Raw genomic sequence first — 23574 nt, forward strand, 5'->3', positions numbered from 1 at the left:
GAGAGTTTGCGCATCTCTTTGTTCAAGCGTGCTATGTGTGTGTGTGCATGTGTGCGCGCGTATGTGTCTCCCACCCCCACAGGGCATACCAAACATGCATTAGTATAAGTTGCGCAGGCTGAGTCTCATCCAGTGTACATATGGTAATGGATGGTGTGTGTGGAACATGTCAGCCACCTCATCATGTAAAAGCCTTCGTCTACAGGAGGGAGCATAGAGGGCTGGCAGGTAGGCATTAGGCAATATAATGGCCTCTATTTTTACACTGTGGAACACAGTTGAAGAGGCGACGCTTATGAAGCTTTCAAAAAAGCAGACACGCGGGTGGGTGCGGTGTTATAAGTGGGTAAGTGAGAGAATAAAACTGCTTTTCAAATGGCCTGACTGTTGGACCCGTTTGTCTGTGCCAGAGTGTCTCAGAACAAGTGCCCACATGGGGTGTTTTTGTTTATGCATGTGCACAGATTTGTTCCGCGTATTTGTTTTATTTATTTATTAACGAAGCCAATAATGAGCAGTCCAGTGGTGATGTGAGATCCATGTTGTTTTTATGGCTCAGATTGATCCGAGGAGTGGAGAGACAGAGGCTTTTTAATGACCTGCTCTGATCTCTCACCATCTGGATTGTAGTGCTTCTTACTGAAATATTGCCTCGTCTACTTTAGAGGAAAACCAGCCTCCGTGATCTTAAGCAGACCAAGTATTGATGAGAATGATTTGTGAGATTCTCAGTGTCTCAAGGCATCATCCTTTAGTCATTTCTTTAAATGCTAACTGAACTTTTCCACGGACTTTTGTAATTAGTTTTAGTGCCTACCTACATTCTCACGCACTCACATCCCTTCACCCGTGTCTGCAGTTGGAGGTAGTGTGCCAGGGTCTTGTGCTGAGTGGTTGCAGGCCTGCCCTGGGCCCAGGGAGGTAGTTAATCTCTGTGTGTATGACATGTGTGAGCTCAGGGTATTGTACTGTATGTTTCCCTCTCACTCAGCTGTACTTAATGTAGCCCATAAAGGCTACACAACAATAAGCTACGCCTGGCACTCAGGCCACCATTCGGCACTACACTAGCCCGCTGAGCAGGATAAATGACTCCTATAAACCTGTCACACACATACATACACACACACACTGGAGCGTGTACAGACTATAGAAAGTCATCTCCCTGGCTGTGGAGGATCTGCTGCGGTTCTCAGTGCGGTTGTGTGAAGTTTGTTTCACTCTGTGCGGTGTACGGTAATAACCAGAGCGCTGCTCGTAAAAACCTGAGGTAAGACATATGGACGGAAAAAGCTTCTTGTTATCTGGAATCCCCACCCTCAAAGATATTAATGGAGGCATAGCATTCATGTGATGGTTCCATTATGCATTTGGGCCTCAGTCCCAATTGATGCCATCCCTTTCTATTCCTTCACCTCGGCCCAGTGTTTAATCAGTGGCTGAAGACAGATCCAACTTCCCTAATGTCCTGGCCCTCCCTCTGCATCTCACCCAAGAAGACTGATCTACATTAAGAGGGGATAAAATAGCCCTTCCATGTGATGGCTAGCCACAGTGTTCGTAAATGAATGCCATTTAAAATCCATAAAACTGTTATTCTGCATAATACCTTATGAATATACAGTATGTGTGTATGAGAAGTAGTTAAGCGTCGGTGGGTGTTGTGTGGCCAGCGATAGATGGCCCTGGCATATGTTTTGCTGTGTGTGCCGTGTATGTGTGTGTATGTTGGCATCTCGCACTGTGTCTGATATCACACACCACTGTTATGAGACTCTGAGATTGAGAGGATTTTATCTATCATTTTTACAAAAACACCCACTAAACATCCTGACTGAGTGCATCGTAGTGGGAGCAGTGAAAGAGCTATTAGTCTATTTATGGATCCAGCATGGTGATTATCAGTCACAGACTGACTGTGGCACAGACAGCATCATCTGGCCCCTCATGTTGCTTTTAATGATTTTCCTGTTAAAGATGTCAGTGTCATGTTGCTCTTGTTATTTTCACAGTTGTCCTGGCAACCATCAATGAAAATGGTTGCGTACACGCAACTTGATTTTGATAAAAATGTAAATGTGATGTAAATCCTAATATTTATTCGTTCACTTAAAAAGAAGAAAATGAAAAAGGCTAAACACATTATCTCTGTATTTTTTATGTCTTGCCTATTTTGGCACCAGCCGGGGTATTCATAAATAAACCACATAGATAATAGTCGTCGACGAAAAATCCATTTTCATTCTTGATATTTATTCAAGCAGTTCTCTCCCATGTTTATACAATCCAGAGTATTAAAAGATTGATTCAATTTTATGTTTTGGAATAAAATGCTAACATAAACAGATGCTTGTGTCTTTCTTCCCCTCCTCCCCTCCAAGCTGAGAAGGTATTGTGGTTTATGTAAACCCTAGAGCTCTGAGCTCTATTCTGGGCCTGGAGCTTCCCAGAAAGACAGAAAGAGAAGGCAGAGATGGTGAAGGTAGACCGCTGTGCTATACAGCAGGAATACTGTGTGGGTGAAAGCAGAAGGCTTAAAGATGTTGTCTGTCTGAGGCTTGGTACAGCTGCTATAATATGACCTGATTTTAGTTACTATAATGGGTTTGTGTACCAACCTACAGGACAGACTATACATTTATAGTTTCTGAAATATTGTAGGAATATTTATGTTATCATTGTCTCATTATCTAATCATGTGGATCTGAAAACCCGTGTTATGCCTTGAGTTCAGGTGTTGAACTTTTTAATGTTAGTATCTGTTTTCAGAAAGAAAAAAAAAACATCAAGCATTTTATTATTATAAATCATCTGTGCTAAGATACACAAATGTGTTTGGTGACCAATGATATGATGCTGTGCAAGTTTTTTTTTTTTTTTAAATTGTAGAAAGAATACGATTTTTATTTTTCTATGAACACGATTTATTCTGTGCTTGTTGGTTTTAGATATCTAATATAAGTTATGTGTGCAATCTTTCTAATGTTAAACCCATAAAATGACATATGGCAGACAGACCCAAATCAAATATTCTCAAACTTTGCAAATGAAGACATAAACATTAAACTGAATTTGTTTAATACAAATTTGTGAACAAAAGCACAAGATCAGGTGTGATGTGGTTACAAATAATTCATGGTGAAACATTCATTGTTTTATTTAAGTTATGGGGCCCTATTTAACGATCTAAGCGCACAGCGTGAAGCGCGAAACGAATCCACTTGTGCTAGTTTAATGGCGGAAAAAAGGGTCTGTGCATGGTTCAAAAGGGTTGTACTTAGTGTCTTAATTAATCATGGGTGTGTTTTGGGCGTAACATGCAATAAACCAATCAGAGTGTCCTCTCCCATTCCCTTTAAAAGCCAGGTGCGTTTTTACCTTGGCGCATTGCTATTATGATGGTGGATTTGCTGAGCAGGAAGGAGAGATTTTCAGGAGAAGAAACGTATCTGCTCATGCGTGAAGTGAAAGCGCGTGAGCAGATCGTATATGGTAAGAACACTATGCCACCTAAACTCCACAAGGTGAAGCAGGCGTTAAAATAACAATGAAATGCTGCGTTACTGACTTTAGACCAGGTTTTTGTTGGTCAATGGCACGATCACTTTACGCTACCTCAAGATAGGAATACGCCAAGAATGCACCTGAACACACCTCCCTGTAAGACCAGCACGCCCATGGGCGCACAGATTGGCGCAGGTGCATTCGCTATTCAAACAACGTGGGCGCTGGACGGGAAATTGACAACTTGCGTCGGGCTTTGTGCGCTTTTCTGCGCCGGGTGCAAGATAGGGCCCATAGTGTTTTTAGATGTGGTTTGTCCTTTCAGTCCAATAACTAAATAATAATAATACAAATGATCCAAGTTTTTGACTTGAAATCAGATGTTACAGGACCTCATTAATTAGAGTTTTCACAATATCCACCACTTTGGCTTATTTTTTGTCTGAACAAAATAATGAGGCATAGTGTATCTATTCATTTAAGAAAAACACCAATGTTGTTGTCAGTATCATGCTTGTCATGGCCTCTGCTCTGTTTATGAGGGATATCTACTGGTTCTGTCTCCAGGATTTAACTGGTTTACTGAGCTACCGACATGACCCTGGCTTCTCTTACCTGGTGTGATTTCTTCGGTCCCCCTACAGGTTGGAAGCGGAATTGTCCATTACCGCTGTCGTAGGTCTCATTCAAACTACAGATCCGCTACCCGATCTGGCAAACTTGCATAGTGCGGTTATAGCCGATAGAGGGCCGCAAAGCCAATGCAGAAGTGCCGTTCACCCTGTTACGAGTTGATGAACCACTGAAACGATTTTGGAAACATTATTTTAAAGTACAAAAGAATCTTTGGTGTTGCTTTAACTTCATCTTTCATCCCTATGTACTGCATCTCATAAACACATAGACTAGTCTGTGTCTAGTTCAGGTGAAAAAAGGGTTGTGTTGTTTTCTGGTGATAATTGCAGTTGTTTACTCAGGTATAGTACTGTAGCTAGGACGTTCTTAAAGAAAGTTTTGTTGAGTTATATTTAGTTTTTAATTTGGCCATGGTCCTTTCTTGTAGTTTGCCTCTCTTTCTTTTGATTATTGCCTCATTTAATTAATGTAATCAGTTTATTCATACTGTATGTGTTTGGTGTTTTTTAGCCACCTTTCAGGGCACTGATTTTCATTTCTGCATTTTTACTTACCTTTAGAGGTTTGAAACACGTTATATCGCCATATCAAGTTCCATAGTGCGTACACAGACACACTTATTTCTGAACACTAATGAAAGGCATATTCTCTGTGTCCTGTATGGCTGTATGTGTGGGACAAACATGAAGGCGTCCTTACTGAGTGCTGGGGGAGGGGAGCTACAGCATTTGGGATGGGTTGATTTTACATGGGTGCAGATATGCAGGGGGAGTGGCAGCCAGACAAGGGGGTAGTCAAAGCATCCTTCATGTAATTTAAATGCAATTATGCATTCCCCCACCCTGTTCCTCTATGGCTCACGGTACTGGAGTGAATAACATGGGCGTATCTTCATCTAGTCCTGCCCAGGGAACTGGTGTTCCTGTCTGGGCCAGCCTGGCTCTCGCCTCGGCTCCAGTCACCTGCTCCTCTTATTATTGGACATTATTCCACTGGCAGAGCAGAGAGGAAGAGAGGAGGGGAACTTTAATAGCACACCTGAATGGAGGGTGTCATATAATCAATGCATACAGGCCTGCATTACAGGCTGTCACTGAGACTCCATCACACACCAGCAGAGAGGAGGAGGGAGAATGGGATATTAACTCTTGTGAAAGGAGGGATGGGTATCAGCGGCCTGAAATTAAATGGCTCGCTCTAACGGAGATGGGGCCAGAAATGAGGCACCCGTCTGAGTTGGAGTTCGGCGTACGTGTTTTGCACAACATTTGCCTCTCTGCTCCGGATCTTTGCCCTCTGATTTGCTCTTTGTCTCACTTTCTCTTGCTGTTACCCATCACTTGTTTTCCGCATGCTCTCAGTGATGCATTGATATAATCAGGGAAATCATTTCCTACTGTTTCCACGCATCTGACATCTTGTTAGAACTTTCTCAAACAGAACTTCTCTTAAGAAGTTTTCTGTGTTTTTATGCCTGTGTGGTGTGTATTCAACTGCTGTCGTCAGCAGACTGTAATCCCTCTGAGCCTTCCCCGTGTGTGCGTGCCTGTGTGTATGTTTGTGTGAGTTCATTTTTTCCCGGTTTGGAAAATGCCGGACTGCATGTTTATGTGTGTCTGTGTGTGTGTATGAGAGATGTTCAGCGGAATGCCCTTTGATACAGAGAGAGTTTTAGAAATGCAATTTCCTCCCTTTCTGTGTATGGGTGTATTCATGTTGGGTTTATTAGAATATGAAAGTGTTGCGCCGCAGTGCCAGGGTTAGCCTCTCCCTCTGTTCGCTCTCGCTCCCTCGCTCTCCCTTTTGCTCGTTCTTTGGCCTCCGCGGTCTCTCTAGCTGGCTCATGCATTAGAGATGAGGGACGGGAGAGAAGAGGGAGACCAACGCCAGGGGAGACCAACAGCTTACACCAGGAAACTCGCCATTATAAACAGGATCAACACGCCTCGCATATCAGACACTTTCAAGTCTGTGTGTGTGTGTGTGTGTGTGTGTGTGTGTGTGTGTGAGTGAGAGAGAGAGTGGGTAGGTGGGAGGGGGTAGTTAGGAATAGATGAGTGTGTGTTTTTAAGTTTTTATGTGGTCTTTTTTAAAATATTGTCTTATATCTTACTTCTGCATTTGACCCTGGATTAAAGCTTTAGTGTGTAACTTTTGGATATTAATGAACGTCATCATTACATTCAAGCCATTGCAAAATTAGTTGCTACAAAGCTAATTAAGACTATCGGCTCCACACAACTCTCTCTGTGTTTCTCAGTATGGCTATGTTCAGAAGATTGTGGCGTCCGGTGACTTTCCCACGCAGAAACAAGAGTGAAGATAATAAACCCTTCTGAAGAGTCAATCATGTATTTTTAATCCTCTGTGTCCTCCTTGGATACAATTGAGGGGGAGAGATTACTTAGAATTCCTCATGGGGGCGGCAGAAACTACGCACTATAGCTTTAAGAGCACAGTTTTTCCTCTTAGCACGACACTGTGGTGCTCAAAGAATGACACAGTGAACACAAACCACATGCGGTCATCGTCATCATCAACTGTCATTATGAACATGAACACCTTGCAGTGAAAATAATATTGCAGGATGACAGAATGAAAGGGAAGGAGAGTTGTTGTCGTGTACAGAGAAGAGATTATTTTTCTGTTTAATAGTCCTTGTTGATGACCAGTCATCCTCGTCAAATTGTGCTGCCAAGTCCCATGTATGCGTGGCCTTGTGTATGTACGCTAATACAAATGAGAGTTCTTTCTTCTGGCTTTTTCCCCTCTGCCCGTCTCTCTCTTTGCTCACTCACTTTCTGTAACTTTTGTGTGTCCTCCCTGTTCATTGAGCTGTTCAATAATGCCAGGGGAAGAGTTGAGTCTCTGTTCTTGGTAGGTGCTCCAGACAGAGGGGCTGCTTGTTTGGGGTCTTACCCTTGAGAGGAGAGGGGGAGCGTAGGCACAAAAAGACAGGATCACCCCTGGGGCCCGGGTCTCTGTTCTCAGGCTGGGAACAGGTCAGCTCTGGGGTGATCTGCACGGTGGCACACACTGCATCTGTAAGAGCCAAAACCACATCTTCCCTGATATCATAAGTCTTTCAAGTTTATGATGTTGATGTCGATTGACTGTGACTGTATACCCAGGCCTTTTGTTTTTACAGGAGCTTACTATGTTATTACTATGAACAAATAGTAGGATTGTCCCAAACTGATCTGCAGGATTCAAATCAAGACCAATTAATACATATTTTAAATGACCAGTAATTGCAATATATATCCATTTTTGGTTCTTTGTTTATTATGAGCCATCTATCTCCAGATACACTACTGTAGCTATTAATGTATGATATGAGCACATGGGCTAAAACAGGATTGCTTTGCTATAGTACCTTACTTTTTTAGCAACATTTCTCAAGTGAATCACCCATCCAAAGTGCATTTTAGCTTGTGGAACGTATGTGTGGTATGAAGTGGCACACTGAAACTCAGCTACGCCTCGATACATATAAAGCAGTGTACACTACATAATGTATTATAGGAGACCATGAAGAGTGCAGCTGTATTATGGGGTAAAATAAAATATATCAGGTTAGACTCCGTATCAGCAGATTCTCATTATTAAATAACTGTATTTTACATTTTCTGCCACTGTTTTCCTTGAAAATGTGTTTGACTGCACATCTCTAGCACAAAAAAAGTATATACTTTTTTTACTGCTTTGCATTCATGTGAGACTGTATTGTGTTAAGAGTGGTGATCTTTACTGTATTCCTCTTCTGTAATGTGGTCCAAATTCCATTTGTCCATTTGTCTAAAGTGACTTCCACCTTTGGATTCACACAGGAATTACTTTTCTTTTTCTAATCGCTGTCCTTCTGCAGTCTGTATGGGGTGGTCCCTCCACCGGCCCCCCACCCCACTGGCCAGGGGCTAATGTTCACGAGGCCCCCATCCAGACGGGGGCACCCCTCTAGCCTCTGACCCCAGCCTCCCCCTCTCTCACCTGGGTCAGCCCGCAGAGGACAGGGCCTGGGAGAAGATTAATGGAACTCACTGCTGGAGCAGGTGTGTGCGTGCATGAGTGTGTGTGCATGAGAGGGCAAGAGAGAGGAAATGCACACAGGCCAGTGTGTATGACAGAGAGACCGTGGACTGCAAATGTTATTTAGTCATGGACAATAATGAGACAAATCTAAATGAATATGGCTTAAATGTCATTTTGGGGTTTTTCTCTTAACAGTGTTGCATTAAGATGTGATTTTGTCAATTGGTAATTGGATTTTAAGCAAGTTTATGTAATTTCTTCTTCAGGTAACAAGTATAACCCTTACAGTGTTTAGCAGGTGATTATGCAGCCCCACGTGGCACAAACCCTCTCTCTCTCTCTCTCTCTCTCTCTCTCTCTCTCTCTCTCTCTCTCTCTCTCTCTCTCTCTCTCTCTGTCTCTCCCTCTCTCCCTCCTCCTGTGTGTGAAGAGTGCTGTTTCAGCAAGGTCTTCTGTTCATTCTCAAGGTGTCCTCCGCGCCGGCTCTTTTCTGAAGGCCCTTTTAATGGATTGGCCTGATATACCTTCCAAATGGAGCACTTTGAGCGTTAATTCGCTTTCTGATAAAGATCCCCCCCTTTTTACCTTCCCTTTCTATAAGTCTTCTCCCTGATATGAAGTACACAAGGACGGGCAGATGAGCACAAAATCCTCTCTCTGTGTCTGGCTGGGTGGGAAAATGGACTGGGGTGAAAAAGAATCAATTGGATCGCCATTCATGTGTTAGTGGGGTGGAATGAGGAGAGTGTATTGTGGAGAATGGCTGGAGGTTGTCTCTCTACCCCCCCCCTTCTGCCTCCATAGACTGGACCAGTGTCTGGGGGGGAAATTGGAGCCTTTCTGTCGGCTTTGTGGCGACAGCAGGGGTTATCGCCGGGATCTGGCCATTGGCAGGTATAGCTGTCAAAGCTGTCACTACCTCTGAACTCAGGAGCATGCCTGCACACATACAATCTGTGCACACACAGACCGTATGTGCACACACAGAGAGGAACTAACACACACACACACACACACACACACACACAGGCAGTAGCATGCTTAGCCCCACCAATACACACGCACAAACAAACGGAAACATGCACACACAGACATGCAAACACCATCTAAATTATGGAAGTATGCTATATAAGATAAGCGGTACATTTTTGGACAACCTATTACCGCTCCAAAGCTCATTCAATCTGTTAACCCTCAGCGTGCTGGAGTCCCACACCGCATTTTGGCTGTTCCCGAAGGAGCACAATGGAGGTGGTTTGACCTGTTTGCCCACTCAAGTGTGACATTATTGTGCTCTATTTGCAGCCGGACTTGAAAACTTCTTTTGCTTAAACTACAAATTAAACATCATGTCTCTACACAAGTGCTTACATGGTCAGATTCTTATGAATAACTTCCCACCCGCCTTCATTACCCATCTCTGCAGGAAAGTACTCTATGTCTACTGGCCCTCTGATGCAATGTGGTGAGCAAGAAGCCTCTGACTCTTCAAACAGTTTCTCTTGCGCTCAATTATTTATTTATTTTTTTCTGTCATTGACTGAGTGGGAGCAGCGCTCTGAGCGGTTTGTGTTTCTTTGTTCATCACTGGAAATACAGCGTGGAGTAAAGCCCCTTTTCTTGTCGTCTTGGTTGGTAGTTTATTTGTTTGATCAGTTTGCTACATTGTGTTTTCAGCTTGTGTGTGTGAGTGTGTGAGAGAGAGAGAGAGAGAGAGAGAGAGAGGGGGGGGAGAGAGAGAGAGAGAGAGCTGAGAGAAGCTCTCCCACCCAAAGAAAGAGATAGAAAAAACTCATGTTTACAGTGTTGTCCCAGTGGATGAGGGCCGCCTGTGGGTCAGCCCAATTATTAGCGGAGAAATTCAAGCAGCCCAAAACATATGCACATCTTGGCTCTGGAGAGGAAGAGAAAGAGAGTGGAGGAAGAAGGCAAAAAAGTGCAGAGCACAGGACCCAGTGGGCTCTCACTTGGACCATTTGGCAAACACTAATTAATACGCTCTCTCTCTCTCTCTCTCTCTCTCTCTCTCTCTCTCTCTCTCTCTCTCTCTCTCTCTCTCTCTCTCTCTCTCTCTCACACACTCACACTCTCTCAAACACACACACACACACACACACGCGCGTGGATGCTGTCACATTTTGCAGTGGGTTGACTTAATTCAAATAATTCCTTTTCTATTTGTTTCATTATTAAGTGTGCTGTGACTTCTTCATTATCATATTTGCTCTCTGTCATACGCACCAGCATTAGTCTTATTTGTGAGAGAGGAGTGATTTCTGTCTCTCCTCCCCCTCTCCATGGCTCGGTCCTCCCCTCTCTCCCCTCAGCGGGAATGTGAAAGACAGAGACAGAGAGCTAATCCAACAGCATGTTTGATGCATTTTTAAACAGCTCTGGACTTTTTCAAGTTTCCAGCCAACGGAAGATCTCATCCGCTATAATTTAATCAGCGGGTGGAATCACACTGCATATTTAAGTAACATTAAATATCTCCAGTTCTCCCTCTCTAGCCACTTAACGGAGAAGAGAAAAAAAAATGATTTTTTTTTTATTTCCTGTGTATTTCCCCCCATTTACACTCTTTCATCTGGCACTTTAAAGAGGCAGTGATTTGTCAAGTAATTACCATCTCTTTTTGGAAAAAGAGAATGTTCAAGTGCTGTTAGGAGAGTCGTGGTTGTTCTGGCGCACAGGGAGAGTGGAAAGCTGTAGAAGGACTTTAAAAGCGCAGTGTGTGCTCAGAGGTCAGAAAGCTGCTTTCACACACTATATCTAACATGTTAAAAGTATAACACAGTCAAATCATAATGTAGATCTATGTTATTTATTCTCCATTAAATGATCCCTGTGTGGAATCGCAGTAGTTATCTGATTATTTGTAAGCTGCGAGTCTGTCTTTTAGTGTGTTCTCATGTTTGTGTGTGCATGCGTGTGTGTTTGCAGAAGGCTTTTGTTGGGGAGGCTTTCCTATTTTGCCCATCACAGCTTTTTTTCGGTAACATAAATATAAAAAATGAATATTTATCAGCGGTCCAGGGCTGTGGGCTGTGGATAGGGAGAGTGGAGAGTAGGCTGTCTGTGTGGATGAGGAGAGGACCAGGGGAATTGATTTTTGACCAAATGTGTTTTGGATTTAATTCAGCTGCTGCATTTTTCTCCGTGGCTCTATTTGCATAGAAATCATTTGAGGTGAGTGAATCTTAGAGGACAGCCAAGTAACAAGAAGCTGCAGCCCTTCTTTGTGATTGAGTGTGTATGTTTGTGTGTGTCTGTCTACAATACACGCATGTGTCTTAAGTTTGTTTTTGCATGTGGGCTCTGAGTTTTTTAGTGGGCTCTAACCTGTGCTGTTACATGTGCTGCCCATGTGAAGGCAGCACTCTGTGTGGACAAGCGCTCTGACTCTCTCGCACGCACGCGCGCGCACACTCACACACATGCACGCACACATCAGATCCTCACAGTTCCCTTTTACACTGCACTGAAGGGGAGCATTCTGATGACAGTCAATAGCCCAGACAACAGAGCTCTGTCAATATTTAGACAGCCCTATAGTGTTGTAAAATGAACCAATACATTACGGATGAGGCTCCTCACTGGATTAATGATGCCTGACTGACTGGCTGCTGCAGACGCAAGTGAAGATGAAGATGTTATTTACCCCTTTCTCTCTCTCTCTCTCTCTCTCTCTCTCTCCCCTTTCCCTCCGTCTCTCTATCTCGCTCCGCTCTCTCACACTTTCCTTCATTTGGAAGCTGCTCTTGTGTAGTTTCACGGTGATCGATAAGTCTATGTTCAGTTAAAGAGGAATCTGATTCCAATAGAATAACGCTGGGCTTTGTTCACTTTGCATTTGGGCCTCACGCAACACTGTCTCAGCTTCACAAGAGTGCTGTGTGTACAGGTACACACTGTAGAGGGTTGTGGTGCTGGTTTAGATCAGGGGGGAGATGTGAGAGGAAATGCTGATAATTATCCCTAAGTGTCTTCGACCCAAATCATAATATAAATATAGTTCAATGCTCAAACACTCAAATAATAGTTTTGGTTGCCAAACCTTCGTCACCTCAAAGTTACTCTTTGGTTTGTGTCCCCCTTTTTCTCTGGTGACGCAACATCGGCCCTTGTGTGACTTCTTCCAAATGGACATTAGAATCATCACGCTGCCATTGACTGTAATGGAATGTGACGATTAGCACTCTCGTCGCTAGGCTAATGGGCTTGACTCTTCTGTTGGGGCCTGTCTGAGGTGCATTGTGGGATAGCCTAAGTGATGGCTGGCACAGAGCAGATGGGTGTGAAGACGGGGCTAAGCGCCTCTCTTCTCCTTTTAGCGTCTCTCGTCTTTTTACTAATTTCTCATGGAGGAGCACAGACTGTTAGAGAACAAAAAAAAAATGTGTTTCTAAATGTCAACTCCTTCTGGTGGCCAGTGGCATTGTGCTGTAACTAGTGTCTTAGCGAAGCAGAGAGGAGTAAAATATAGCCCCGAGGGGGGCTCGTAAGCACAGCTCTTCACAGACAAAAAAAATGTCCAGGACTGATAGACAGTATAGTCTCCATCTGTACACAGATACATCAGAAAGGGGAAAAGGTTAAAGGGAACAGGAGTGAGATTGCATTGGAAAAAGCCCTATACCTGCACTTTGGATTGTGTTGTGACTGGAAGCTCTTTACTTCTTCCTCCTGTCTCTCATTTTTTACAGACAATTTCCCACCTGTCTACTTCAAATACAAGTGAACAACTGTAACATAACTGGTTTGTGTGCGTCTCCCAGTCTCCCCAAAGTCATGCAGTTCTTTGATTGCCACTTTGGTTTGGCCTCAGCGCCTCTTGACAGTGGTGGTTGGGCACCTGCCCCACCACTATCTCCCAGCTCCATACACCAGCTTCACTGGAACAGATTAAATGAACACAATGATTCTTTAATCAGATAACCCACGCTCCGAATAGATTAACCTTCCTAACGCAGGTCCTCTTTCCTCTCTCTTCGTCTCCTCTCCTCTCTCCTCAACCAGAGAGAGAATGGAGGTCCACAAACTTTAATCTTCATTACCTGCTTTGATTTCTCTGCTAAAGGAAGAAATGCATAATTTACATCCTTTGAAGTAGCTCCACTATTACTGACAACATGTTACCTTTAATCTTAAGAGCCCCGGAACATTAAATATTTAGTCATTTACCGAACAAAGGAGGACCGAGGCGATGCCTTCTACCTCTTTGACTTTCACTGTCATGTGCACTCAATGTCCCCAGTAAGAAGCAATTAATTTTGGGGGAAGAAACAGCTTTTACTGAAGTGCAGGTAACTTTAAGTTGTTTTCACACTTTTACCTTGTTATTTTATCCTGCTGAAAAGAGAGTGCTTTAAAGTAAAGTGCTACTGTTAGCAGAACTGGGTATGGGTGACCGGAAGGCTAACAAGTTAGTGTCAGTCTGTCTGTCTGGCTGTATGTCTCATTTGTCACTTTTAGGCCCATCCTGCTCCGTCTCTTCTATCCTTCCAGTGATGGTGGATTTAGCAGTAACACCTCTGATCAGTGACGATCATTTCTTTTTCCCTGCTGTTGTCCCATAAAGCTACACAAAATCCACAATGATGCGACTGTGCCTCTTGTGCATTTGCATTGTTGTCTGAGAGTGTTTGTGTGCTTACATCTATATAACAGCTGGTCTGTCCATGAGTAGACATCTGCATGTTTGTGCAAAAATTTTTCACAAACACATGTAGGTGTGTGTGCCCTACTTGGGTCTCTTCCAGGGAGTGTATTCCTACAGTTTGTGCTTTGCCAGTGAGTGTTCGCAGAAGGTAGTAACAAACAGTGTGTACCTTTTTGAGTTTAAACATTCAGTCATTAGCAAAAAAATTAAAAGGTACCTTTTCAACAACCATCTTTACTGGTTATTATTTTTTTATACTTAGTAAACGATGGATGCTTTGATAGCCTTCCTTATCCTCCAACTGTGGAACGGAGCGACTACACTAGCAGTTTGTTTTCTAATTCCTCGTTGGGCTCTCTGAAGGAAAATTAGACAATTACCCAGACTCATAATGTTGTTCCACCCTCCAACCCCCACCCCGTCCCTTTTTCCTCATCTCCTCCCCCTCTCCGCCTTTTATGATTAATTACTCTGTGAACATCATATGCCGGTTGAACAGAAACATAAGTGTGGGACTACGTAATTGTGTGTCTCTGTTAATGAGTGTTGATACAGGCTTACAGTAGTTGCTCAATCCCTCCCTGTTGTCTTTCTCCCTCCCTCTTGCACAAAACGTGTGTATTCTCAAGTATACATGCACACAGGCGCGCACACACACACACCTGCACGCACGCACACACACACACACACACACACACACACACACACACACACACACACACACACACACACACACACACAAACAGGCCTGGTGTGTACATTACCATAGTAATAGCCGCTGAGTAGCTTAGGGCTGGTGACTGATGGTCTTATGAAGTACCTCTGTCTGCCACTTGGTCAGTGAAATTAATATCCACTCCAGTCTAAGCCGGGCTCCGAGTCTTGAAGTTGCTGGTAGGAATCATGAGCTGTAGCCCAAGGCTAAGATCTACCTAACTTCCCCTCTGAGCTCCAGTAGGCACTGGAGACACTGCTGCGACTAAAGTCATTAAGATAAAGGCCCACGTCTTTCTATGGGTCTCTCTGTCTTTGCTTCCCTCCCTTGTTTGCTCCTTCAAACATCTCCACGAGGGCCTGCAGGAATAGAAATGCTCTATTGATCAGAATAAACAGCGGAATAATCTTTAGTAATCAGCCTGGGCCCCGACTTTATTAACAATTGATGTGGTCGGAGTGGAGATCAAGCGAAGCGCGGCTAAGATGGACTGCTGTGTATGTTTATGTGTGTATGTTAGTGTGAACAAGATGGAGTATGGTTTGTGCGTGTGTGTGTTTGTGTTTTCTTTTGTGTTTGTGCAGATCTGTGTGTGTCTTGACAATTCAGTCACCCAGTCCATCTCCATCTATAGGGCCCTGTCTCTGGGCCCCATACATTATTAAACACTTGCTCTCCTGGAGCCGGCCCTGCACTCTATGCCTTTTGATATACAGAATGCACACAAATTCATATATGGAAACCTATGAAGCCTGACGTACATGTGCATACTTACAAAGGCATCCACATTCAGATGCAACTGTCACCAACACAACTGGAGAAATAAGGCTGGACATACTTGTGGGTGTATCTGAAAGCCTCTGCAGCCTGTTTTGGCCTTTCTCTCTCCTCAGCATTGTACTTGAACATGAACACTTGACATATCACCAACAACTGTTTCAGTATCAAGCTTCTTTTTTTGTTGTTGCTCATAGCACATCACACTTTGTCTCGTTGTTAAGTGTGTCGGTGTGTTTGTGTGCGGGCCTGTGTGCAACCACCCCTGGGCAGGGCATTTTTCTCCTTTCAATACGACATTGATTTCCTGTATGACTTCATCAGACACAGCAAATTTTAGCCTTTGGAATAAACTCTCTGGGAGTTCAAATCAACTCAATTTGAGTGTACATGTGTGACCATCAAATAAACTCTAGGACAGAGTTAAAGTAACTATTTTGTAGGAGTTGATCCTTTAACCCTTTTCAGGAGTTAAAACTGAACTATTGTGGGAGTTCAACACTAATCCCATGTAGAGTAAAATAGAACTCTAACCTTGAGTCAATTTTAATGTTAACTCCTTCATAGTGTTAACAATCAACACTTAAAGTATGTTTTATTTAACACTTATAGAGTTGATACAAAATAAAAGGTTTTAGGTGAAAAAGACTACATAAAACAAAAAACAATACACCATTATTACTACAAATATTTATTTGTATTGAAAAATCCATACAGTGTTTAACAATCCATGCTTGGATACTTACTTGTGTAACAAGTTATATTTTGAAAAGAAGTGCTTTATTTACTCACAGCATGAACATTTTTTTCAGCAAACATTCACTTCAACAATACAACTTTCTATAACAACACAATGTGAATCACACCCGTAGGACATTTGGGCAATATACCATTATTACTACAAATATTTATTTGTATTGACAAATCCATACAGTGTTTAACAGTCCATGCTACATGGATACTTACTTGTGTAACAAGTTATATTTTGAATAGAAGTGCTTTCTTTACTCAGTGTGAAAAAATGTTTCAGCAAACATTCACTTAAACAATACAACTTTCTAAAACAACATAAAAATGTGAATCACACCCATAGGACATTTGGGTATCAAACGATTTGAAATGCTTTAATCTATCCCTTTCTAGAACCAAAACCTTCCTAGGGATGCTTTCACTTATTTGGAAAGAATGGAAATGGTCATGGAAACAAGTTTCATGTTCAACCAAAACAAAAACAACTTTCCCATTGTGCAAAATGATAGAGGTTAATTTACTGAACACTGGCATGTTTTCATCAGTGCTTGTGCAAACAAAGAGGCCAACACGGTATTCAACTCCACAATTTACCCAGTTTGTGAGGTTGACAGTGGCTTGTGTATCAATGTGCAGATATGCAGATATATCTTCTGCATATTCTAGTGTCTCAAGTAAACACAGTTTGACTGGACCAGATTCAACTGCTTTTGAAGTTAAGCATTCCCAATGATAAGCTACTGCAAATTGGTGTTTCTTTGCAAGTGACACTGTCAAATTCTTATAGTTCTTCACACAATCTTTGAAAAATTTGTGTTTGGCTTCGAATCTCATAGTCCAGATATGAATGAGTGGTCCAATTTTTCGAATGCACCTTGGATAGTGGACCATGAAATGATGTTTTGGTAACAAGTTCTTTGATGGATACAGTTCTTTGAAGAGTTTGTGATGTTCAATAATCAGGTGCTTTAAGTACACAGTCATTCCTTCAGTGATTGAGTATGAGAACACAATGTTTATAATGTTCAGCAACAACAGCAACAAGTGCCAGTGCAAATCATCCTCTGGTACCAGGTCACCAAATATCAAAGGTATGTTTGTGATCAAACACAGTGTTTGTGATGCATTTAACCCTATTCCATGTCCTGCAGAGTCAAGGTTAATATTTGTAGGCTTGTTTTTCTTTTCCAGATAGCCATAGTTAAAGGCATACATCCTATTTAACAAGCTTTCTTTAGAGATGAAATGTTCAATCAAATAAAAAAATAGCAACTTCACCTCATATTGACCAACCCCTTCCAAAATATCATGCATTATGTCAACTGCATAATTTTCTGCAATATTGAAATATTTCAATGTATTAAGTATGCTCTTTCTCTTGATGCCAAATGAAGAAGTTAATGTCGGATCATATACCAAACTCATATAATGCTGATCATTCAGAACTTGTGATCTTAAAGTCAAACTTGGGTCATCTTCTGAGAAAATTGACTGAGCTGAAGATTTATCAATTAAGCAAAATCTACAGAAATAATGCACTAAATGCTAATACCAAGAACCCAAGAATGGTATGCATACCCAAGTTATCACCAGTAATTTGTGCAAGAGTGCCAAATACAGAAACATCAGCAAATGGTACTGCAACCCCAGTAGTCTCTAATATTTTCAAGTCCTTTACTAAGGGTCGCGTATTTCATCAATTCCAGATTTTCTTAGCATCTTGTGCATGAAACAATGACACAAGATGAATGTTCATTAAGGCAGAATTCACCCTGGGGGGAAGATTTCTAAGGATAAAGTAAAAGCAGCCAACTTTATGTATACCTTTTTTTGAACCTAGTGGATTTGCACACTCAAAGTCGTCATAGTACAGTTGGATTTGAAGGGCAAAATTACTACTCGAAAACAAAGGATGACTTTTGAAGTAGCTTCCATCACAGAAGTCCTCATATTTATCACACTGAGTACATGTTTGCATCATCTCACAAATACTTTCATTCTTGAAAATGAACTGGAGTGTTTTCAGTATGGGAATATATATGAACTTGTCATTGATTGGAACTTGCTCATAGGTTCCAGTTTTGCTATTTCGTCTGGTATCATACCTTACTCCTAGGCGCTGTTCAACTGGCTGTACAATATCCCATTTTTCCCTGAAATACTTCTTCCATTTGCTATCCGTATTCAACTGGCTAAAAGGGTTGTCCATACTTTTAAAAAGCTCTTCTACGGCTGATCTAGAGGGATTGTCAGCTGGAAGTAAGTTCAATACTTGGTCCTGAATATTAGACTGCAAATCTTCCACAAATTCCTGTAAATTTTCAATTGTAGAAAGAACTACAGTATTTGGTACACCGCTTCCCAAAAGTTTGGCTATGATGGAGGCACACATATCTTTGCTGTGAGTTGACAGTGAAGGGCCTGCTTCAACATTTTGGCATTGTGATGAAGTAGAGGGTGTTTCATCATTTAAGCACTCAGAATGATTGTGCAGTTGAGTGTCATAGTTGGAAGGGGTTTCATGAGGTACACATGTGTTGTCAGTAGGATCATGTATCTTAATTAGATGTCTTCTAAATCCAGAATAACTTGAAAATTGCAAGCAACATCCTATTTGACCACATTTTAGTCTCAAATTTTTCCCAGAATACATTGCATGAATTAATTTGAGGTGCCTGAACAGAAGTAAAACTGTATCAAAGGATGACGCACAAAGGATACATCTGAACATGTTTGCTGCTTTAGCAAATTAGTGCTTGTTTAACAGCTTTGCTCTTAACTCTTTGACTCTTGGAGTTTCTTCTGTTGTCCCTATATCGATATTGTACAGAGTAGTCTGCAGGAATCTGTACAAGCTCGACAGAGCATCATCATATTGCACACTGAAAACAAAATGGGACTTGAACAGCTCATCAAATGCACCCAGAGATGTAGAAGACTGACATGGAAGAAGCTTTCTATCCAAGACTATGTAGAAGGTGAAAACCTGTGCTTTTGAAGTCCCCGTGGCCAGCAGATACGGCTGGGGGTTTCCTTCGATCGTCATGAGATGTTCTTCAAGGCTGTGGCAAGACTGAAACACAAAGGAAAACATCTTCACATAAGCAATTAGTTTAAAAAATAGACAAAATTTGAAATTTAATTCTATTGTTTTGACAAACCTTGTGAAATTTAACCAAATGATCAGTTGCCTCTCCAACACTGATCTTTTTGGGCCGCTTCCTTCCAGCTGGTTGAGGAGTTAGCAGATGGAGCAATACAAGAAGAGATGCCATGTCGCTGTCCCACTCTGCAGACAGGGTAACACAATTTAATTAAGAATGCATTTCTTCACACTTCTACCTCGGTAGGTCAAGGTTACCCATCTTCTGCTATTCATTTAACCCTCTTAAACATCACTGCAGAGTAGGCCAATCAACACAAACTTGTGCTGGTTTTGGTGAATATTTCCACTTAAAAGAATAGCGCAGCTATTAAATCGAGTCTTATGTTTGAATATTTCAGAGTCAAACTATCACAGAGCTTCAATGAAGAGCTGCAACAACATGACAGCCTACAAGATGTAGGCTACACTGTCAGACAGGATTGTCCAACTGTATGTCCAGCTGAAATCAAATTTAGTTTTCCTTTTTTAGTCAAAAGTAATGTTAATGTGTTATTCAAATGTATTAAGAGAAAGAAAGAAGGTCTTTATATCAGTAATGCTCTTTTTTTGTAAGCAGTTGAGATTTTTTGACAACTCATTACTAAACTAATGAAGTATGACTGTTGTAGTACCTGGCTCATCAGCAGTGTCAGATTCTTCATTCAGGGCAGATTTCAGCTGTTTTTTCAGGAGAGACGTCTCTCTGAGGGTCCTGGCCTCTTGAATTACTTTGTCTTTAAAACTGGTGTTCCATTTTTCCAGGAACCTGGATGCAGTCTCTGCTCCAAACATCATCAAGAAGTCTTGCAAAATCTGATAAAAAAATAGGAAGACCTTCATTTAAATAACTTAAAGTAAAGCAAGTAGATTACATACACGTTTTTTTCAATTCACACTAGTTACTTACCAGTCCCTTAGTGTCCAAGAAACGAGGAAACATTTGAAGTATGTCTGCCGATTGCTGTGGGTCATGGAGCACCTTTTGCCGATAATGGAATGTTTCTTTCATCTTCTGGAAGACAAAGTCACGGTCAGTAATGTGGTGAAGAAGAGACATGGCCTCCATACATTCATCTCCTGTTTGCTGGTCATCTATGGATCCAGATGTTCTTGACGATGTGGGACCTCCTTTCAGCTCCACTCTGTTACGGGATGCAGATGAGGTTTTGGATTGACGCTGCACAGTTTTTATACGCCACTCAAGAAAGCCTTTGTTGCTCTGCATGTCATAGAAATGTTCCTGAAGATAAAAGAGTATTTCTCGTTGGAAGGCAGACAATAACAAGTTTGTGATGGATGTAGTGTATATATGCTGTATACACAAAAGATCAACAAAGCAAAAATGGAACTGCCAACATTAGTTTACAGTATGGCTACAATGCAAACTCACATATCCCTTTTTTGAGTATGGGTCTTTCAAAAATGGGAAGAGCGACACAATCCCAAAGGCATGAAACTCCTTCGTTGCTTTACTTACAGCTCTCCTGCAAAAGCAAAGGTTTTGAATGTAATAGCATTCTTGCCTCTTCTACAAATATGAATTTCAGGCTATTAACATTAAGGGCCCTATTTTAATGATCTAAGCCCGGGGTGTCAAACTCATTTTCACAAAGGGCCACACTGGAAAAAGAGAATCCCACCAAGGGCCAGACATGTAGAGTTTTTGTTACGGCATGTCACTTTTTTTTTATTTATTTTTTACATTTTGGTAGTTTTTTTTCCTAATTTTTTTTCCGACTTGTTTGTGGCTTTCTCAGACATTTGTCACCGTTTTGTAAATTTGTAGCATTTTCCGACATTTTTGTTGACATGAAGCCTACAAAAGTCATCAAAAGAGTTCCTTAGCCATCATAGAAATTAGCAAATCAAGCAAAACAATGATACATTTTTTTAACAACAACCTGTTTCACAGCCTGATTATGAAAACTCTGCTTCTCGGGGGGATTTCTGAGTCTCAGAGTCAGAAAATCTGCCATATTCTGCTTTGAATGTCAGGTAATTGCAGTTTAAAAAAACACTTTCCTGTGTTTTTGGTTTGGCGCACAACTAGGCGGGCCAAAATTTATTGAGAACCCAAATTGATATACGGCCGGATCTAAATCTGCACGGGGCCAGATTTGGCCCGCAGGCCTTGAGTTTGACATGTGATGTAAGCGCACGGCGTGAAGCGCATGCCGCAGGTGTGTTTAGGGCGTGTCCAAATCCACTTTTGCTAGTTTGACGGTGGAAAATAGGTTCCGTGCGCATGGTTCTAAAGGGTTGTACCTAATGTCTTCATTAATCATAGGTGTGTTTTGGGCGTAACATGCAATAAACCAATCAGAGTGGCATCTCCCATTGGCGCGATCACTTCCCGCTGCCTCAAGATAGCAATACACCCAGAATGCACCCGAACATTCCTCCCTGTAAGACTAGCCACCCATGGGTGCAAAGATGGGCACAGGTGCATTTGTACCTAAACGAACCGGGACGCTGGACGGGAAATTGACAACTGTGTCGGTCTTAAACTAGCAAAGACACTTAGGGCCGAAGTTTTGTGCTGCATAGGGTGCAAGATAGGACCGTAAGTCTCTTACCCTTCCTTTTCATGCATGTGAGCTACAATGATGTCCACCAATAATCGCCTGGTGGAATCTTTCAAACTCCCAGTCTCTTCATACTCTTTGATCACAGTCATCCCTGCAGGCTTGAAGTGAGAATCTGCTCCACAGTCTAAATACAACCGATAAATACAAAACAATTAACAAACTAAACAGGTATTGCAATATATTGATCATACAGATAATTTGCAATGCGTTTCAATTCCTTAACCCAAATCTAAGCTTGATTTTGAGGTAAGGACAACTAAATAACTGTAAAAGTAAGGTTATAAATTTACATTTCTTGCACGGGTAAATTCCATGACAGGTTGAATCATTTGAAATCCAGCATCACTTGTGTCGCTACTTAGACTGCTTGAGATTGACAATGTATCTGTTAAACTTGGAGAGGAAGGCCCTTCACTTTCTCGCTGCAGGACAGGAACATCTGAGGATCACAACGACAGGATACAGGGCACATTCAATCAAAAAAATCAACCACCACAGATGGTAATTTTGTATTTAATTATAAATATTTTCTAAAATCCTGCCTACCGCAAGGTGTAAGTGTCACAAATTCTGTCAGGTCAGCACAGTTAGTCGTGTTTGTGAAAGATTCTAATAGTGGGATCTCTGAAATGCAGATACAGGAGAGTTCACATACTACTAGACTACTACTTTTTGGATTGTTTTGTTATATCAGCCAAACATTAAATATGTTTCTTTCAAAGTCAAAATACCAATCTCCCAAGTATCACCTTACCATTTTCAGTGTAGATGATAAAACATATTTCTTTGGCTGTTGCAAGTTCTGGAAAGACATCCTCGTCCACCTCTATGCCTTGCTCATCTGTGACTTTTAGTGGTGTACTTTCTGGTATGAGAAACTTCTGCTGAACTGAATAATAACAAGCAACATTTCATTAAAAATGTATTACTTCTTCCTCTTTAAAAACTTTGTAAGAAAACATACATCGCTTACCTGCACTGATAAAGTCTGAGAAGCTGACGTCTTCCATTTTAACATATTTCTTTGTCCCTCTCTCCGATTTTACCTTTATCAACATCTTGGCCACTTGAGGAAAAAAAAAAAACTTTATTTTGATAAAGTATTTGTGTTATTCGTCTTTACACACCAGGGACGTTTTTTGCGATGTAAATTCAAGCACAAAAAATAAATAATATATTTATTTTATATATATATATATATATATATATATATATATATATATATTTTATAACTGTTGGTAAAGTTTAGCAACTGAGACGACCCATGTCCTCCATTTACTTAAAAAATAGGCATTCCAACTCAGGAGACAAGTGTGGCGGCGGGCTGTTGTTTTAACCAGAATTGTAGGACAACGTATGAGGCATTACCTGTTTTATTCCTTCAGCGTAGCTAGGTAAAGTCATTCCTTCAGTGTAGGACAGGTCCGTTATCGTCCTTAGCCGCATTAACTCTACCGCTTAACAGTAATCTAAAAGAAACAATGCAGGTTAAGTAAATTGATAGAACTAGCAAAACACACAGAAACCGAAGTAAGAGGAGTATAACGTTAGGCGTTAATTTCATGCAGTAGCAAGAAGGCGCGTGAGCTAGCTAGCAAGCTACGAGTAAAATGCGACAAACCATGAAGTTATATTCAGCACGTTCGACAAGTTTGGGCCAGGCATTAAACTCTGCAGCTAGCTAGCTAGCTAGCAGCAATTTTTTCCTAGCAAAAATTTTACTAATGTGTTACACTGACAAGGTAGTCGTTAAAACTAAAGAAAT

General features: G+C 41.6%; 2 protein-coding genes across 4 annotated transcripts in view; one reads left to right on the forward strand and one right to left on the reverse strand.

Annotated features, from left to right (window-relative positions):
* Positions 1 to 23574, forward strand: part of wwox (WW domain containing oxidoreductase) — a 145917-nt gene that overhangs the window by 70529 nt on the left and 51814 nt on the right. The window contains exon 9 of one of the 3 annotated variants that reach the window (XM_039807853.1): positions 8009 to 8161. The exons of the other annotated variants lie outside the window; for them this stretch is intronic. Coding sequence (XP_039663787.1) covers positions 8009 to 8101 — 93 coding nt within the window. The 3' untranslated portion in view covers positions 8102 to 8161. Of the gene's footprint in view, positions 1 to 8008; positions 8162 to 23574 lie in introns of those variants that run through there. 3 annotated transcript variants of the gene reach the window in all.
* On the reverse strand, positions 17793 to 20847 carry LOC120563596. Its single transcript, XM_039807855.1, has 5 exons — positions 20612 to 20847; positions 20129 to 20461; positions 19854 to 20034; positions 19238 to 19365; positions 17793 to 19149 (listed from the first exon to the last, which is right to left on the reverse strand). Exons 2-5 carry the CDS (start codon positions 20444 to 20446, stop codon positions 18826 to 18828), a joined length of 951 nt encoding a protein of 316 aa, XP_039663789.1. The 5' UTR covers positions 20447 to 20461; positions 20612 to 20847; the 3' UTR covers positions 17793 to 18825.

This window comes from Perca fluviatilis, chromosome 8 (assembly GCF_010015445.1).
Source record: "Perca fluviatilis chromosome 8, GENO_Pfluv_1.0, whole genome shotgun sequence".
Classification (NCBI taxonomy): domain Eukaryota; kingdom Metazoa; phylum Chordata; class Actinopteri; order Perciformes; family Percidae; genus Perca; species Perca fluviatilis.

Excerpts from the sequence above, each read along its gene's own strand:
- LOC120563596 (XM_039807855.1), bottom strand. The coding sequence starts at position 20,446 with ATGCAGAGCAACAAAGGCTTTCTTGAGTGGCGTATAAAAACTGTGCAG. Across the intron at positions 20,035-20,128 it reads TCTTGGACACTAAGGGACTG|ATTTTGCAAGACTTCTTGAT; the intron begins GTAAGTAACTAG and ends TTTTTTTATCAG. Across the intron at positions 19,150-19,237 it reads ATTTGGTTAAATTTCACAAG|TCTTGCCACAGCCTTGAAGA; the intron begins GTTTGTCAAAAC and ends TTTGTGTTTCAG.